The 20,619-nt window shown below is 35.5% G+C and overlaps 2 protein-coding genes across 3 annotated transcripts in view; both read left to right on the top strand.

Moving 5' to 3' along the window:
• LOC138307159 (uncharacterized) overlaps nucleotides 1-8,094 on the top strand; it is a 30,416-nt gene extending 22,322 nt beyond the window's left edge. The window contains exons 6-12 of the mRNA XM_069247789.1: nucleotides 700-774; nucleotides 2,518-2,595; nucleotides 3,630-3,722; nucleotides 4,140-4,235; nucleotides 4,328-4,441; nucleotides 5,717-5,788; nucleotides 7,997-8,094. Coding sequence (XP_069103890.1) covers nucleotides 700-774; nucleotides 2,518-2,595; nucleotides 3,630-3,722; nucleotides 4,140-4,235; nucleotides 4,328-4,441; nucleotides 5,717-5,788; nucleotides 7,997-8,094 — 626 coding nt within the window. The remainder of the gene's footprint in view (nucleotides 1-699; nucleotides 775-2,517; nucleotides 2,596-3,629; nucleotides 3,723-4,139; nucleotides 4,236-4,327; nucleotides 4,442-5,716; nucleotides 5,789-7,996) is intronic.
• Nucleotides 8,095-8,203: 109 nt separating this feature from the next.
• Nucleotides 8,204-20,619, top strand: part of LOC138307500 (serine-rich adhesin for platelets-like) — an 81,497-nt gene continuing 69,081 nt past the window's right edge. For both annotated transcript variants that reach the window (XM_069248284.1, XM_069248283.1), the window contains exons 1-2: nucleotides 8,204-8,292; nucleotides 10,000-10,137. In XM_069248284.1, coding sequence (XP_069104385.1) covers nucleotides 8,223-8,292; nucleotides 10,000-10,137 — 208 coding nt within the window. In that variant the 5' untranslated portion in view covers nucleotides 8,204-8,222. The remainder of the gene's footprint in view (nucleotides 8,293-9,999; nucleotides 10,138-20,619) is intronic.

The raw sequence follows: 20,619 nt of genomic DNA, 5'->3' as shown, positions 1-20,619 counted from the left end.
TGTCTTATTATTATTTATTATGTATCATATATTGTGTAAATAACTAAATGTTTACCTTATTGCATTGCACTGCACTTCTGCTTTATTTATTTTGTATTACACATGCATGTTATTATTTTCTTTCCAAAGCGAATCATTAATGTTAATATTATATATTATCTATGAAATCTTGATTTGAAAATAAATTAATTGAATGTATATATTTTTATGGATATTTTATGTCTGTTTAATCATTATAGTGCATATTTCTGATATTTCCTTTCCGAAAAGTATTCCATGTGCTTTAAAGCTTAAATTAATACTATTCTTATTGTTGTAAATACAATTCGTAATGACGGGAATTTTTATCAATAAATTGTGATTGTTGCCTTCCCATTTAGATAATCTTTGCATATAACAGAGTAATCTCCGTTGAGTGTTGGTATCTATTATGACGTCATTATTTTGCGACTGAAACGTTATTTTGTCTGAAACGTATGACGATACTTCACACAAAAAAATCGACTTAGCTATTAATTCCGATCCGAAAACGTAGATAACTCTGTAATATACAAAAACAGAATAAAACAAAAAAATCAACCAAAATTTACTGTAACATTCATACGTTTATGTGACTTACATTGATGCTATAAAGTTATTCATGTGTTATATTATATATAATTTAAAGCACATGTAACTTTAAATATATATTCAATTAAGTAGGTAGGCCTGGAGGCGTTCAGACCATTAATATCCACATGAAGAGTGGCCATGTGCCCGGGCATCAGAATATCGGTAACTATGGTGACCAAATCAGTTACGCCAGAATACTTTTGTAGAATTGGAAGTCGGACAGGAACCATGTCTGTCTCTTTACATGTATATAACTATAGATTGATAGACGGCATCCTCATCATGTAAAGAAAGACAGCGATAAGACACACAGGGTTATTTTGATGGACGTTAATGTGGGTGGCGGTGCATATTTTACACATGATTGGAAAGAGTAAACTGGAATTTATAGTACAGTGTACATTCTAGTAACAAAATCATATCTAACGAAATGTTTGAGATAACATTTGTATAAGACTAAGTAAATTAATACAGATTGTGTTTCATGTTATACAAATGAAATTGAAATAATTTGACATTTGCCAAATAAACTACATATCTAGAATACACATTAAAAGATCTTTAATTCGGTCCATAGTACGTTTTACCGCCCTAGTGGAATCTAAAATAGTGACCTCATGCTCAGAGTTATTATCTATGCTACCAGGACTGTACAACAACGTATGGGCCTCATCAAAGATCTATAATTGATAAATGTTGATAAGAATATCAGTTTATATTATACAAATATAGCATTTTGATGAGGTCGATACATGGTTATATCGACCATAGAAAAAATATTGACCGAGGACGTAGTCCGAGGTCGATATTTTTCTGTGGTCGATATAACCATGTATTGACCAAAATGAAAATGCTATAATTGTTTTATTATTTTTTCTGGATTTTTCACATATTGAAATGAGTGTGAAACTAAATGAGCATCGCAATGTAAATTCTGCTTCGTGATGACAGTTACAATCCTATGATTTTGTAACAAGTATAATTCAAAAACAACACACGAGAACAATATCAATTGATGCACTTCCAGCTTTTATTACATGAACCCGGTGCATGCGTGTTTGTAAATTGCATACATGTACATGTACTCCATTATACATGTAGCTCCATGTCTTAAGGACACAGACTATTAAATGTATTGTTTGTTCTCCGTTGAAATAATACACTTTGACGTCAAACATATATTAACAGATTCAGATTGACATTTAGATACATTATCTTGTGCTTAGTACTCCATTCCGTAAGATAAAAATCGTATACAAACAGGAGGATTAGCCTTGGCCTAATATTGTAAGTAGCCTAGGTGGAGTTTTAAAAATAAATATAAAACGTATTCACTATTCAATGACTCCAGACGCTTAATGAATGGTATTCGATTATTTCCTACTCTCCTACCGGGTTCATGTTGAAACTTTAGAAGCTTAAACTGTAGTAATCAGCTGGAAGTCATCATCATCATTGATAGAAACCGAAACAGTCAACGTCGTCTGTCACATTTTGTGGTTACGCTTTAAACTCAGGTCATCAAAGCGTTTGTTTCAAAGCGCCAGGAACACGAAGCGTTTTGGTAACGTAGACGATAACGTTATCTAAAAATAACCGTGCAATATACTTTTTCTATAAACTACTTCCGGAAAAATAGTGCAATGTAGTTTTTGTCGGTGATCACGTGGCGTATTTTTGACCAATGAGAAGTGACAAAAAATCCAGAAAAATGATAAAACAATATATCAGTATATTTATCAGCTTATATTTATCAATATATATACCAGTATATTTATCAATATCTAACAATATATCAGTATAGTAATGAGTATATTTAACATCTAACAGTAAATCAGTATTTATCAGTATATATATGATTATATTATCACTCATATATTGCTATCTTACTGTCACGTTTGCCAGGGAGAGGTGCAGTAGACGCTCAGATACTTTCCATTCTTAAGCAAATCGAACAATCAGGAGGGTACACTCATTCACATGGTAAATAAATCACCGAGTTATGCAATTAAATTTAACAAGTATTTCTGGGCAAGCAGAAATCGTGAATTGGTCTTCAATAGATTCACCATGTTCCTATCTACCCAATTTCGCTAGCCAAGGGTATTTCTGACGATACCATTGTCATATCTCACGTCAAATTGAAGTTTCCACACTGCGTCATTTCCTGGATCGATCACGTAATAAGTAAACAATGACAAAGTTTGACATAAGGGGTGATCAATTAAAAACATGGCAGTGCTTAATACGACGAATTCAAAATTCAAGGTTATCATATTTGTGATTGATTTGTTCATTAGTTTTTGTTTTTCATGCTATTGTGACGAGATCGAATTCTATTTTTGCATATTTTGTGAATTAGAAACCATACACGCATTTATCTTTCCAGTTTGTTTGGAAACCAATGGATCAAGCTACTTGGTTTAGCTGGTCTGAAATATTTCATGAATAGTAAATATCACATTGTTTTGCTGGATGCTGCTGTTGACAGACATGGTATGCCTCAATGATGACAGCAATTACTTCAGTTCAATGTTATTGACATATAGAAAGTGCGTCTTTATTGGTCGGCTGAACTTACCCGCCTCCTAGCAGAGTATCGTACATCTGAAGTGAATACCCATGGCTAGCAAAGTTGCAATCTACCGTAAAATACAAGTCAATGAAAAGTACATGTTTAGGATTATCTATAAAAGTACTTCACGTTATGTTTCACGTTATGTTTTCCCCATTTGTTTTAAGATCTGTTTCCTATTGTTTGGGAAATAGACTTGTATGAAGAAAATCATTTATCATAGATTGTTTGTTAAGTGTCATTACACGTCATCGCTAATGAAATAAGATTTAAATCCTAAACACGCTTGTTTCGGAAGACGTGACAGAGAAGTAGTAAAACCTTCTACTACTCCCATACCTTTTAACGTAAATAGTAGATTTATATGTCACTTGCCGACAGGAATATTAAAAAGGATGCAATGTAGGTGCTAATACATCAGTGTTAATATGTCTTCTGTTAGGTTCTGCTGGAATGAACTACGAAGAGCTGACGGCACTTTTAAGGCAACTACAACCGTTACAGGAAAGAACCCTGCAAGAGGTGTCATCTGGAGGTAGCTCTAAAATATCAAATCAATGTAGCTATTCCATTCTGACAAATACTATATCAGCTCAATGTAACTCTGTTGATTATTCCGTCTTTGCATATTACAGAGTTAGCTCACTTGCGGGTAAGTATCGATAGTTACTTCATCATTTTGTGAGCGCAATTCACGCCATTTTTTCCGAAAAGTATGATATTACGCTCGAAAACACATGACGTCATAATTAATACCTACCCACAAGGGCAGATAACCTTGTAATATGCAAATACGGAATATCTCAAAATATGAATGCAAGGTAACTCTATTGACTTTGACTATAAATTCAATGTAACTTTGTCAATTCTGACTCAAAAGATCCCTCATGGTAATTTTGTCTCGGCTCTCCCCTCCCCGTGTATCTGTATTGATTTTGTTCTTATTTTCCAGGTGGCTTAGTTGGAAATGGCGACGACATATTAAAACAAAGAATCATTCAGACGACGGCGAATACTGGCCGCGCGATTGGACCGGATTTAGACTCAGGTAAATACAACTAATTTCAGCATCATAGTTTTCGTCCTTACTGATAAAAGACCAATTTCTTTACCTACACATTTTTCTTTTCTTTTTTAAAGGCACCAATGGAGCAGGTGGAAGTGATATTACAGAATTTTTTAAAACTCTCAAACAAACGTCTGTATCTGGTGAGAATCATGGAGTCGGTATAACTCAAGGATTTACCCAAACAGGTAAACATATACTCGCAAATCGTCGTTAGTACACCGGCAATATTTCTTGGCGTGAATTTCATGATAACGGGGCAAAAAAGTGAAATACAAACATAACTTTAACTCACGTTAAAACGTTTAATCACGTGATCACAAGAAATTCACTTTTTTGCCCTGGTTCACGTGAAATTCTCGTGAAAAATTTGGCCTATGTACAGAGAGTAGTTAGTGAACAAGAAAACTAAATACATTGTCAAGTAACCATAATAATAATTGGGCGTCTGTAAGACTAAACACGAGTCATTATCCTCGTGATAATAAGATTGTTCTTGTTCATGTCTTGATAAAATCTGATATATTTCTGTATCAATGTCATCGCCAATAATAGGGTGTTTCGTACCATTTTATAGTATATTCATAACACAAGAAGTAGCATTGAATGTCGTTTAATACTTATATAATATATCCTTGTTTAATCTTTATTTCAGGCGAAGCTGATTCGCCCGCTGATCTCGCTGTCCTATATATACCTATTTTAGCTCACTTGGCTCCATGGCGCAACGTCCGTCGTTTGTCACCTTTTCACAAAAATCACTACTAGTCTTTAATGGGTGAATAGATTTTGACCAAATTTGGTATGAAGCTTCCGTGTATAAAATCAAAACAATCTTGTATGGATGGTTGACCTGACCGCTGAACTTGCTGTCCTATATAAAATTATATATTCTACATTTCAGGAGGAGATGGTTCGGCCGCTGAACTTGCTGTCCTATATAAAATTATATATTCTACATTTCAGGAGGAGATGGTTCGGCCGCTGGACTTGCTGTCCTATATAAAATTATATATTCTACATTTCAGGAGGAGATGGTTCGGCCGCTGAACTTGCTGTCCTATATATAATTATTTATTCTACATTTCAGGAGGAGATGGTTCGGCCGCTGAACTTGCTGTCCTATATAAAATTATATATTCTACATTTCAGGAGGAGATGGTTCGGCCGCTGAACTTGCTGTCCTATATATAATTATTTATTCTACATTTCAGGAGGAGATGGTTCGACCGCTGAACTTGCTGTCCTATATACAATTATTTATTCTACATTTCAGGAGGAGATGGTTCGGCCGCTGAACTTGCTGTCCTATATATAATTATTTGTTCTTCATTTCAGGAGGATATGGTTCGGCCGCTGAACTTGCTGTCCTATATACAATTATTTATTCTACATTTCAGAAGGAGATGATTCGACCGGTCAAGCTAGCTGTCCTATATACAATTATTTATTCTACATTTCAGGAGGAGTTGGTTCGACTGCTGAACTTGCTGCTTTACTACAACAGTTAGAACAGTCAGGCATAGGCCAATCAGGTGAACTTTTAATGTCACAGATATAACTATTTTAATGATTATCCTCAACACAGCAACACTTTTAGGTGTCATTTATCGGTGACTAACAAATCAGGCCACAGTCTTCTGTCATTAAATCAGTCTGCTTTTTCCATATGACTGTCAGCACTCCTGGGAATTAATCAAAACACAAATAAGCAACAATGTGTCAATTAAATCATCAATAAACGACGGGAAATAAATTAAATCATTAATAATCAACGGTGAATTAATTAAATCATCAATAAACAACAGAATTAGTTAAATCATCAATAAACAACGGGGAATTAATTAAATCAGCAATAAACAACGAGGAATTAATTAAATCATCAATAAACAACGGGGAATTAATTAAATAATCAATAAACAACAGGGAATTAATTAAATCATCAATAAAATCAGGTAATTAATTAAATCATCAATAAACAACGGGGAATTAATTAAATCATCAATAAACGACAGGGAATTAATTTATTGATCAATAAATAACGGGAAATTAATTAAAACATCAATAAACAACAGGGAATTAATTAAATCATCAATAAACAACGGGGAATTAATTAAATGATCTATAAACCACAGATAATTAATGAACTCCTCAATTTACAGCAGGGAATTAATTAAATCATTAATTAACATCGGGGGATTAATAAACTCATCAATAAACAACAGGGAATTAAACAATGGGCCATTAATTAAATCAGTATTCTACCACAATAGGCGGTGTTATTCAACTCTCAGGGTATCAAATAAACGATGCAGCTGTTAATTAACAATTTACGCATTCTGATTGGCTGGAACGATGAATTTTGACCGAACTACGTCTTTCTCAGTGTCGTATCATCTTTTGTCAACGTCATCAATAATCAAGTGACGTCATGCTATGCTGTGATCGCCGCTTGACACCAAAACTGCTGTTGGATTGCTTACTTATCCTCTTAGTATTTCTATCGGCTATATAATTGTGGTAGAAACAGGTCACACGACTCGTGGTTGTTTGATATGGAATTTATTCCACACTCGTAAGTTATTTTTTAAAAGTTACAAAAGACACTCGCTAAAGCTCGTGTCTTTTGTAACTTTTTAAAAATAACTCACTCGTGTTGAATAAATTTCATATCCAACAACCACTCGTTGTGTAACCTCTATATACACAACAGAGAATTAATCAAATCATCAATACACAACGGGGAATTTTCAACATCACAAACGAGACATAAAGTTGATGTACTTATACCAACAGGAAGTCGATGATGGGCTAATACAAACAGGAAGATGATGAATGTCTAATACCAAATGGAAGTTGATTAAGATCTAATACCAACAGAAAAATGATTAAAAAAAGATACCAACAGGAATTTGATAAAGATCTAATGCCAACAGGAAGTTGATGAAGGTTCAACATAACAGACGACACAGAAAATTGATAAAGAACTAATACCAACAGGAAGTCGATGAAGGTATAATACCAACAGGAAGTTGATGAAGGTATAATACCAACAGGAAGTTGATGAAGGTTCAACATCACAGACGACACAGGAAATTGATAAAGAACGATTAATGACATATACAAACAGGAAGTCGATGAAGGTATAAAACCAATAGAAAGTTGATTAAGGTCATAGACCAACTGGAAGGTGACGAAGGTCGAAAAACAACAGAAAGTTGATGAAGGTCTTATACCAACAGGAAGTTGATGGAGGTCTTTACTAACAGGAAGTTGATGGAGGTCTAATACCAACAGGAAGTTGATTTAGGTCTAATTCCAACAGGAAGTCGATGAAGGTTTATTACCAACAGAAATTCGATAAAGGGCTAATACCAACAGGAAGGTGATGAAGGTCTAATACCAACAGGAAGTTGATTAAGATCTAACACCAACAGGAAGTTGATTAAGATCTTATACCAACAGAAAGTTGATGAAGGTCTAATACCAACAGGAAGTTACGCAGATCTAAAATCAGCATGTTGTTGATTTAGGTCTAATACCAACAGAAAACTGATGAAGGTCTAATACCAACAGGATGTTGATAAAAAACTACGCTATTGTTGTGTTTAAAACTTCTTCTAAGCGAGTTTTTTAAACTTCTAGTGTTAAGCCATACTTACATAACAAATGATTTCTCTTCACTCTGCTTAACCTAACTTGCACTTTAAGAATGGATTCCTATATTTATTATATTTATACAGGTGGACCGAATTCCAACAGTGAGCTAGCATCTCTACTTAACAGGGTTGGACACTCTGGCTTGGTCTCAGGACAAGGCAAGACGCATTTTTCACCTTAGTCTAAACTATTCCCATCCTTCATATCCATATATGACGGAGTCCTTTTAAAATTCTTTACAATCACTCATTGGCGTCGTTTTACACTTGTAATGTTCCATTTCCAGGCAGCTTCGAAGACCGCAGTCATATGGCCACACTTCTTAAACAGATCTTGGAATCACAGAGAAACAAACAGGGTGGTCCAAAAGCAGCCCATGGTAAACAGTGAATATAAGTTCAAAATAATTACGATCTAAGTTGTAATGTACTGCTCGTAGTCCATTTGTCGTAATTGAAATGTGTTGAAATGTATGGAGGTGCAGAATAGCCACTCATGATAGCTGAGTACTCTACTATACCTAAATGACCCTGGCGGTTAATAGTAATCAATAAGTATCTCGAGTATGTTGTAATCAAATCACATTCTTCATGGAAAGTTCCAGTTGCGACGTTTTGATTTTGAAGTGTATTTCATTACGGCGAAATCTTATCTAACATTGGCCATGAATAAAAAAAACGTCACTACGTTTAATTATATTTAGCGATATGAGAACTCAACCTTTATTTATTATAACAACTTTAATTTGTGATAAGCTATACGTGACAACCTTTATTTATGTTAAGATATACTTTACAACCTTTATTCAAGTTAAGTTATACGTGACAACCTGTATATATATTAAGCGATATGAGAACAAAACCTTCATTTATGTTAAGCTATACGTGACAACTTTAACGACGCGATAACTCGAGTAGATATTAAACTGAGTTTAATGACACTTTGTATGCAGACTTACATTTGAAAGATCTCGAAGGATTATGAAAATCAGCGTGATTCGACGGTAATTTACGGAGTTATTGCCCTTTGCACTAAAGATATATTTGGACATTGTGAACACGATAACTTGAGTAAATATGAACCAATCTTAATGAAACTTTTTATGCAGACTAACATTGGAAAGATCTCCGACGAGTTTGAAAATCAGCGTGATTTGAATGTAATTTACAGAGTCGTTGCCCTTTACACTAATAATTATTATTGGACCTTGTGAATGAGATAACTTGAGTAAATATGAACCGATCTTAATGAAACTTTGTATGTAGACTAACATTGAAAAGATCTCCGACGAGTTCGATGTGTGATTAGATTGTAAGTTACGGAGTTATTGTCCTTTGCACTAAAAACAAGTATTGGAAATTGTGAACACGATATCTTGAGAACATATAAACCGAGCTTAATGAAACTTTGTATGTAGACTAACATTTGAAAGATCTTGGACGAGTTCGAAAATAAGCGTGATTTAAATGTAAATTTCGGAGGGATTGCCCTTTGCACTTTTAATTATCATTGGACCTTGTGAACGCGATAACTTGAGTAAATGTAAACCGATCTTAATGAAACTTTGTATGTATACTAACATTGGAAAGATCTTGGACGTTTAAAAAAATCAGCGTGATTCAATAGTAAATAACGGAGTTATTGCCCTTTGCACTAAGAATTATTATTGGACATTGTGAATGAGATTACTTGAGTAAATATGGGCCTCTTGTTTATGTTTAGCTATACGTGACCATGTTAAGCTATACGTGACAACCTTTATTTATATTAACTATACGTGACAATCTTTATATATACATTGTATGTTCAGCTATACGTGACGACCTTGATATATGATAAGCTACACGTAACAATCTTAATATATGTTAAACTATACGTGACAACCTTAATTTAGGTTTAGCAATATGGGAACTCAACCTTTATTTGTGTTTAGCTATACATGACAATCTCTTTATATGTAAGTTATACGTGACAACAATTATATATGTTTAGCTATACGTGACAACCTTTATTTATTTAGGTTTAGCTATGCGCAACAACTTTTATTTATGATAAGTTGTACGTGAAAACCTTTATTTATGTTTAGCAATATGGGAACTCAAGACTTTGATCACCTATTTGGAAAAGAAGAAACAAAAAGCTGGAAAGAAGTCTCTTCAACCCGTTAATATCAACACTCACATCATCAACTCCGGAAATACTGGCTTGATAGATGAACACACAGGTAATGTATCAGTGAACCACGTAATACACTTTATCACCGAGCCATGTTATATACTGTAACACCGAGCAACGTAATATACTGTATCACTAATCCATGTAATATACTGTGTCACTGAGCCACGTAATATACTGTATCACCGAGCCACATAATATACTGTATCACCGAGCCACGTAATATTCTGTATCACTGAGCCATGTAATATGCTGTATCATTGAACCATGTATATACTATATCACTGAGCCACGTAATATACTTATCAACGAGCCACACAATATACTATATCACTGAACCATGTAGTATACTGTATCATTGAGCCACGTTATATACTGTATCACTGAGTCACGTAAAATACTGTATCACTGAGCCACGTAATATACTGTATCACTGAGCCAATAAATATACTGTATCACCAAGCCTTGTAATAAAGTGTATCACAGAGCCGCGTAATATACTGTTTCACTGAGTCACGTAATATACTGTATCACTGAGCCACGTAATATACTGTATCACCGAGTCACGTGATAAACTGCATAACTGAGCCACGTAATATACTGTATCTCTGAGTCACGTAATATATTGTATCACTAAGCCACGTAATATACTATATCACTGAGCCACGTAATATACTGTATCACTGAGCTATGTAATAAACTGTATCACTGAGCCACGTAATATACTGTATCACTGAGCCACGTAATATAGTCTATCATCGAAACATGTAATATAACGAATCACTGAACACGTTATATAGTGTATCACAGGGCCACGTTATAGACTGCATCACTGAGCAACGCAATATACTGTATCACCGATCAAAGTAATATACTGTATCACCGAGCCAAGTTATATACTGTATCACTGAGTCACGTAAAATACTGTATCACTGAGCCACGTAATATACTGTATCACTTAACACGTATTATAGTATATCACTGAGCCACGTTATATACTGTATCACTGAGCCACGTAATATACTGTAACACTGAGCCACTTAATATACGTTATCAGTGAGCCACGTAATATACTGTATCACTGAGCGACGTAATATACTATGTCATCAAGCCACGTAATATACTGTAACACCGAGCCACGTAAAATACTGTATCACCGAGTCACGTAATATACGGTATCACTAAGCCATGTAATATACTGTATCACAGAGCGACGTAATATACTGTGTCACCGAGCCACGTAATATACTCTATTACTGAGCCACGTAATATACTATATCACTGAGCCATGTAATATACTATGTCATCAAGCCACGTAATATACTGTAACACTGAGCCACGTAAAATACTGTATCACTGAGCCATATAATATACTGTTTCACTGAGTCACGTTATATACTGTATCACGGAGCTACGTAATATACTGTATCACTGAGCCACATAATATACTGTGTCACAAAGCCACGTAATATACTGTATTACCGACCCACGTAAAATACTGTATCACCGAGTAACGTAATATAGGTAACACTGAGAAATGTAATATACAGTATCACTGAGCTATGTAATATACTGTATCACTGAGCCACGTAATATAGTCTATCATCGAGCCATGTAACATACCAAATCACTGAACACGTTATATAGTGTATCACTGAGTCACGTAATACGGTTTATCACTGAGCCACGTAATACGGTGTATCACTGAGACACGTAATATACTGTATCACTGTGGCACGTAATATACTGTATCACTAAGCCAAGTAATATACTGTATCACTGAGCTATGTAATAAACTGTATCACTGAGCCAAGTAATATACTGTATCACTGAGCGACGTAATATACTATGTCATCAAGCCATGTAATATACTGTAACACCGAGCCACGTAAAATACTGTATCATCGAGTCACGTAATATACGGTATCACTAAGCCATGTAATATACTGTATCACAGAGCGACGTAATATACTGTGTCACTGAGCCACGTAATATACTCTATTACTGAGCCACGTAATATACTATATCATTGAGCCATGTAATATACTATGTCATCAAGCCACGTAATATACTGTAACACTGAGCCACGTAAAATACTGTATCACTGAGCCATATAATAAACTGTTTCACTGAGTCACGTTATATACTGTATCACGGAGCTACGTAATATACTGTATTACCGACCCACGTAAAATACTGTATCACGCTATATAGGTAACACTGAGACATGTAATATACAGTATCACTGAGCTATGTAATATACTGTATCACTGAACCACGTAATATACTGTACCACTGAGCCACGTAATATACTGTATCACTGAGCCACGTAATATAGTCTATCATCGAGCCATGTAATATACCGAATCACTGAACACGTTATGTACTGTATCACTGTGCCACGTTATATACTGCATCACTGAGCAACATAATATACTGTATCACCGAGCAACGTAATATACTGTATCACCGAGCCAAGTAATATACTGTATCACTGAGTAACGTAAAATACTGTATCACTGAACCACGTAATATACTGTATCACTTAACACGTATTATAGTGTATCACTGAGCCACGTAATATACTGTATCACTGAGCCACGAAATATACTGTATCACTGAGCCTCGTAATATAGTCTATCATTGAGCCATGTAATATACCGAATCACTGAACACGTACTATAGTATATCGTTGGGCCACGTTATAAACTATATCACTGAGTCACGTAATATGGTGTATTACTGATCCACGTAATATACTGTATCACTGTGGCACGTAATATACCGCATCACTGAGCAACGTAATATACTGTATCACCAAGCAACGTACATGTACTATACTGTATCACCGAGCCAAGCTATATACTGTATCACTGTGTCATGTAAAATACTGTATCACTGAGCCACGTTATATACTGTATGACTGAGCAACGTAATATAATGTATCACTGAGGAACGAAATATAGTGTATCACTAAGGCACGTAATATACTGTATCACTGAGCCACGTAATATACTGTATCACTGAGCCAAGTAATAAACTGTATTACTAAGCCATGTAATATACTGTATCACTGAGCCACGTAATATACGTTATCACTGAGCCACTTAATATACTGTATCACCGAGCCACTTAATATACTGTATCACTGAGCCATGTAATATACTCTATCACTGAGCCATGTAACATACTGTATCACTGAGCCACGTAATATACTGTATCACTGAGCCACGTAATATACTGTAACACTGAGCCATGTAATATACTGTAACACTGAGCCATGTAATATACTGTATCATCAAGCCATGTAATAAACTATATCATTGAGCCACGTAATATACTATATCACAGAGCAACGTAATATAATGTATCACTGGGCCACGAATTAAAATATATCAATGAGCCATGTTATAAAGTGGATCACTGAGCCGCGTAATATACTGTATCACTGAGACATGAAATATACAGTATCACTGAGCCACGTAATAAACTGTATCATATGGCCACGTAATATACTGTACAACTGATACACGAAATATACTGCATCATTGAGCCATGTAATATACTGTACAATTGATCAACGAAGTATACTGCATCAATGAGAAATGTAATATACTGTATCACCGAGCTAAGTAATATACTGTATCACTGAGCCACGTAATATACTGTATAACTAAACACGTAACATAGTGTATCACTGAGCCACGTTATGTACTGTATCACCGAGCTATTTATATACTGTATCACTAAGCCATGTGATATACTGTATAACTGAGCCATGTAATAAACTGTATCACTGAGCCACGTAATATACTGTAACACTGAGCCATGTAATAAACTGTATCACTGAGCCACGTAATATACTGTATCACTAAGCCACGTAATATACTGTATCACTAAGCCATGTAATAAACTGTATCACTGAGCCACGTAATATACTGTAACACTGAGCCATGTAAAATACTTTATTATCAAGGCACGTAATATACTACTTTACTGAGCCACGAAATATACTGTATCACTGAGCTATGTAATACATTCTATCACTAAGCCACGTAATATACTATATCACAGAGCAACGTAATATAATGTATCACTGGGCCACGAAATAGAGTATATCAATGAGCCATGTTATAAAGTGGATCACTGAGCCACGTAATATACTGTATCACATGGCCACGTAATATACTGTACAACTGATCCACGTAATATACTGCATCATTGAGCCACGTAATTTACTGTACAATTGATCCACGAAGTATACTGCATCAATGAGAAACGTAATATACTGTATCACTAAGCCATTTGATATACTGTATGACTGAGCCACGTAATATACTGTATCACTATGCAACGTAATATACTGTATCACTGAGCCATGTAATATACTGTAACACTGAGCCATATAAAATACTTTATTATCAAGGCACGTAATATACTACTTTACTGAGCCACGAAATATACTGTATCACTGAGCTATGTGATATACTGTATCACTGAGCCACGTAATATACTGTATCACTGTGGCACGTAATATACTGTATCACTGAGCAATGTAATATACTGTATCACTGCGCCACTTAATATACTGTATTACTGAGCCACGTAATATAGTCTATTACTGAGCCACGTAATATAGTCTATCATCGAGCCATGTAATATACCGAATCACTGAACACGTTACATACTGCATCACTGAACACGTTACATACTGCATCACTGAGCAACGTAATATACTGTATCACTGAGCCACGTAATATACTGTATCACTGAGCCACGTAATATACTGTATCACCGAGCTACGTAATGTACTGTATCACCGAGCTACTTAATGTACTGTATCACCGAGCCAAGTAATATAGTGTATCACTGAGCCACGTAATATACTGTATCAATGAGCTATGTAATATACTGTATCACCGAGCCGCGTAATATACTGTATCACCGAGTCACGTTATATACTGTATCACTGAGCCACGTAATATACTGTATCACCGAGCCAAGTAATATAGTGTATCACTGAGCCACGTAATATACTGTATCAATGAGCTATGTTATATACTGTATCACTGAGCCACGTAATATACTGTATCACTGAGCCACTTAATATACTGTATCACTGAGCCACGTAATATACTGTATCACTGAGCCAAGTAATATAGTCTATCATCTAGCCATGTAATATACCGAATCAGTGAACACGCTATATAGTGTATCACTGGGCCACGTTATATACTGTATCACTGAGTCACGTAATATGGTGTATCACTGAGCCACGAAATATACTGCATCACTGTGGCATGTAATATACTTTATTATTTTTCTGGATTTTCTGTCACTTCTCATTGGTCAAAAACACGCCACGTGATCACCGATAAAAAGCTATATTGCACGATTTTTCCGGAAGTAGTTTATAGAAAAAGTATATTGCACGGTTATTTTTAGATAACGTTATCGTCTACGTTACCATCACGCTTCGTGTTCCTGGCGCTTTGAAACAAACGCTTTGATGACATGAGTTTGAAGCGTAGCCAACAAATGTGACAGACGACGTTGATTGTTTCGGTTTCTTACAAAAATGATGATGACTTCCAGCTGATGACTATAGTTTAATCTTTTAAATTTCCAACGTCAACACGGTAGGAGAGTAGGAATAATCGAATAATATTCATTAAGCGTCTGGAGCCATTAAATAGTGAATACATTTGATGGTTATTTTTTCAAGATTCCACTTAGGCTAGCCTAGTTACAACATTAGGCCTAGCTATAGGCTAATCCCACTGTATGTATACGAATTTTATGTTACTGAATGGAGTACTAAGCATAAGAGAATGTATCTTTATGTCAAACTGAATCTATTAATATATGTTTGACGTCGAAGTGGATGATTTCAACGGTGAACAAACTACACATTTAATTGACTGTCACATTGTGCCCTTAAGACATGGAGCTATATTTATAATGGAGTACATGTACATGTAAGCAATTTACAAACACGCATGCACCGGATGCATGTAATATTTTCATATGTTGTTTTTGAGTTGTACTTGTTACAAAATCATAAGATTGTAACTGTCATCACGAAGCAGAATTTACAATGCGATGCTTATTTAGTTTCACGCTCATTTCAACATGTAAAAATCCAGAAAAAAAATAAAACAATTATAGCATTTTGATTTCGGTCAATACATGGTTATACCGACCACAGAATAAATATCGACCTCGGACTACGTCCTCGGTCAATATTTTTTCTTTGATCGATATAACCATGTATCGACCTCATCAAAATGCTATATTTGTATAGTATCACTGAGCAATGTAATATACTGTATCACTGAGCCACTTAATATATTGTATCACTGAGCCACGTAATGTAGTCTATCATCGATCCATGTAATATACCGAATCACTGAACACGTTATATACTGCATCACTGAGCAACGTAATATACTGTATCACCGAGCTACGTAATGTACTGTATCACCGAGCCGCGTAATATACTGTATCACTGAGTCACGTTACATACTGTATCACTGAGCCACGTAATATACTGTATCAATGAGCTATGTAATATACTGTATCACTGAGCAACGTAATATACTGTATCACTGAGCCACGTAATATACTGTATCACTGAGCCACGTAATATACTGTATTACGGAGCCATGTAATATAGTCTATCATCGAGCCATGTAATATACCGAATGGCTGAACACGTACTATAGTGTATCACTGGGCCACGTTATATACTATATCACTGAGTCACGTAATATACTGTATTACCGACCCACGTAAAATACTGTATCACCGAGTAACGTAATATAGGTAACACTGAGAAATGTAATATACAGTATCACTGAGCTATGTAATATACTGTATCACTGAGCCACGTAATATAGTCTATCATCGAGCCATGTAATATACCGAATCACTAAACACGTTATATAGTGTATCACTGAGTCACGTAATACGGTTTATCACTGAGCCACGTAATACGGTGTATCACTGAGCCACGTAATATACTGTATCACTGTGGCACGTAATATGCTGTATCACTGAGCCACGTATTATACAGTTCAATTGTTCCACGTAATATACTGCATCACTGAGCAACGTTATATACTGTATCACCGAGAAACGTAATATACTGTATCACTGAGTCGTGTAAAATACTGTAACACTGAGCCACGTTATATACTGTATCACTTAACACGCATTATATTGTATCACTGAGCCACGTTATATACTGTATCACTGAGCCACGTAATATACTGTATCACTGTACATATAATATACTGTATCACTTAGACACGTAATATACTGTATCACTGAGCCACGTTATATACTGTATCACTGAGCAACGTTATATACTGTATCACTGAGCCACATAATATACTGTATCACTGAGTCACGTAGTATACGGTGTCACTGAGCCAAGTAATAAACTGTGTCACTAAGCCACGTAATATACGTTATCACTGAGCCATTTAATAAACTGTATCACTGAGCCATGTATTATACTGTATGACTGAGCCACATACTATACTCTATCACTGAGCCACGTAATATACTGTATTACTGAGCCACATAATATACTGTATCACTGAGCCACGTAATATACTGTATCACTGAGCCATGTAATATACTGTAACACTGAGACATGCAATATACTTTATTATTTTTCTGGATTTTTTGTCACTTCTCATTGGTCAAAAACACGCCACGTGATCACCGATAAAAAACTATATTGCACGATTTTTCCGGAAGTAGTTTATAGAAAAAGTATATTGCACGGTTATTTTTAGATAACGTTATCATCTACGTTACCAAAACGCTTTGTGTTCCTGGCGCTTTGAAACAAACGCTTTGATGACATGAGTTTGAAGCGTAACCACAAAATGTGACAGACGACGTTGATTGTTTCGGCTTCTATCAAAGATGATGATGACTTCCAGCTGATGACTGCAGTTTAAGCTTTTAAAGTTTCAATATAGACACGGTAGGAGAGTAGGAAATAATCAAATAACATTCATTAAGCGTTTGGAGCCATTGAATAGTGAATACGTTTGATATTTATTTTAAAATTCCACCTAGGCTACTTACAACATTACGCCTAGGCTAATCCTACTGTATGAAGTACTAAGCATAAGATAATCAGTGGCGTAGAAAGATGAAACGTAATGGGGGGGCAAAGGTCCTCAATATTTTGTAACCCCCCCCCCCCCCCGCCGCACCTACAGGAGGAGATTAATTCAACACACAACCATATATACTTTATATACTTTTTTCATATATCATTAAATATAATCCTTGTACACATTTATAGACAGTGGGGTCGCTAAAAGGAAATTAACGAAAACTGGCCAAATTAGCGTGTGAGCACCGAAGGCGCGAGATTTTGGGGTCTGGGGGTCGACCTCGGGAAAAATATTACGATTTAGAATGGCTGAGATGAATTTTACAGTGTATTTTGATGATTTTGCGAGCGCCCGAAAGCGCGAGATTTTGGTGTTATGGGGGTTCGGGGGTCTTTCCTGGGAAAAAATATTACGATTTAGAATGGCTAAGATGAGTTTTACAATGCATTTTGATGAATTTGCGAGCGTCCGAAGGCGCGAGATTTTGGAGTTTGGGGGGTCCGGGGGTCTCCCCCGGGAAAAAAATTACGATTTTAGAATGTTTAACGATGTATTTTAATGATATCAAAGCATTCTTACCATGGTAATTTTTCGATTTAAAGTAACCTGCATTTAAAAATGATAATTGTGATAATTGTGTCGTCATATCATTGTGCAGCCCTGCTCGATCTGAACATACCGGCTTCACACCATTGGCACATTGTTTTGTAACTCAAAATAATAATGAATTAATTGTCTTGCTAAGACATATTAACAAAGTAATCTTTTAAGAGACATTTTTGAAATACAAATGCAGTACGTAGAATCCCTTAATGGACATTTTTAGTGTAGTTCATGTGTATTGAATTACTACTATTAAAGGTTTGAACATTATGTGCTTGAACGTTTTAGGAAATGCGCCGCGCAGCGGAAATTTTTTTAGAATGAAGTACGAAAATTGTGCAGGAGGACTCTTTTTTCTTTCAAATATGCATTTTTAGAACATTTCAGTCGGCGAAAATGGGGGGGCAAAAAGACATGTTTGCCCCCCCGTCCTGGGGAACAGGGGGCAGTTGCCCCCCCTGCCCCCCCGCTTCCTACGCCCCTGATAATGTATCTTAATGTCAATCTGAATCTGTTAATATATGTTTGGCGTCGAAGTGTATTATTTCAACGGAGAACAAACTATACATTTAATTGACTGTGTCCTAAAGACATGGAGCTACATGTTTAATGGAGTACATGTATGTAATTTACAAACACGCATGCACCGGGTTCATTTAATAAAAGCTTGAAGTGCATCAATTGATACTGCTTTCATATGTTGTTTTTGAATTATACTTGTTATAATATCATAGGATTGTAACTGTCATCACGAAGCAGAATTTACAATGCGATGCTCATTTAGTTTCACACTCATTTCAAAATGTATAAAATCCAGAAAAATAATAAAACAATTATAGCATTTTGATTTCGGTCAATACATGGTTATATCGACCACAGAAAAAAATATTGACCTCGGACTACGTCCTCGGTCAATATTTTTTCTTTGGTCGATATAACCATGTATCGACCTCATCAAAATGCTATATTTGTATAGTATCATCAAGCCATGTAATATACTACATCACTGAGCCACGTAATATACTGTATCACTGAGCCACGTAATATAATGTATCACTGGGCCACGAAATAAAGTGTATCATTGAGTCATGTTATATAGTGGATCACTGAGCCACGTAATATACTGTATCACTGAGCCATGTAATATACTGTATCACTGAGCCACGTAATAAACTGTATCACTGAGCCACATAAAATACTTATCACTGAGTCACGTAATATAATGTATCACTGAGCCACGTAATAAACTGTATCACCGAGCCACTTAATAAATTGTATCACTAAGCCATGTAATACACTTTATCACTGAGCCACGTAATATACTGTATCACTGAGCCATTTTATATACTGTATCACTGGGCCACGTTATATACTGTATCACATGGCCACGTAGTAAACTTATCACATGGCCACGTAAAATACTGTACAACTGATACACGTAATATACTGTATCATTGAGCCACGTTATATACTGTACAATTGATCCACGAAGTATACTGCATCAATGAGGAACGTAATATACTGTATCACCGAGCTAAGTAATATACTGTATCACCGAGTCACGTAAAATACTGTATCACTTAACACGTAATATAGTGTATCACTGTGCCACGTAATATACTGTATCACCAAACCAAGTATTCTACTGTATCACTGAGTCATGTAATATACTGTATCACCGAACCAAGTATTTTACTGTATCACTAAGCCACGTAATATACGTTATCACTGAGCCATGTAATTTACTGTATCACCGAGCCACTTAATAAACTGTATCACTGAGCCATGTA

This window comes from Argopecten irradians, chromosome 14 (assembly GCF_041381155.1).
Source record: "Argopecten irradians isolate NY chromosome 14, Ai_NY, whole genome shotgun sequence".
NCBI classification, from domain to species: domain Eukaryota; kingdom Metazoa; phylum Mollusca; class Bivalvia; order Pectinida; family Pectinidae; genus Argopecten; species Argopecten irradians.
This window is presented reverse-complemented; position numbering and strand designations above follow the sequence as displayed.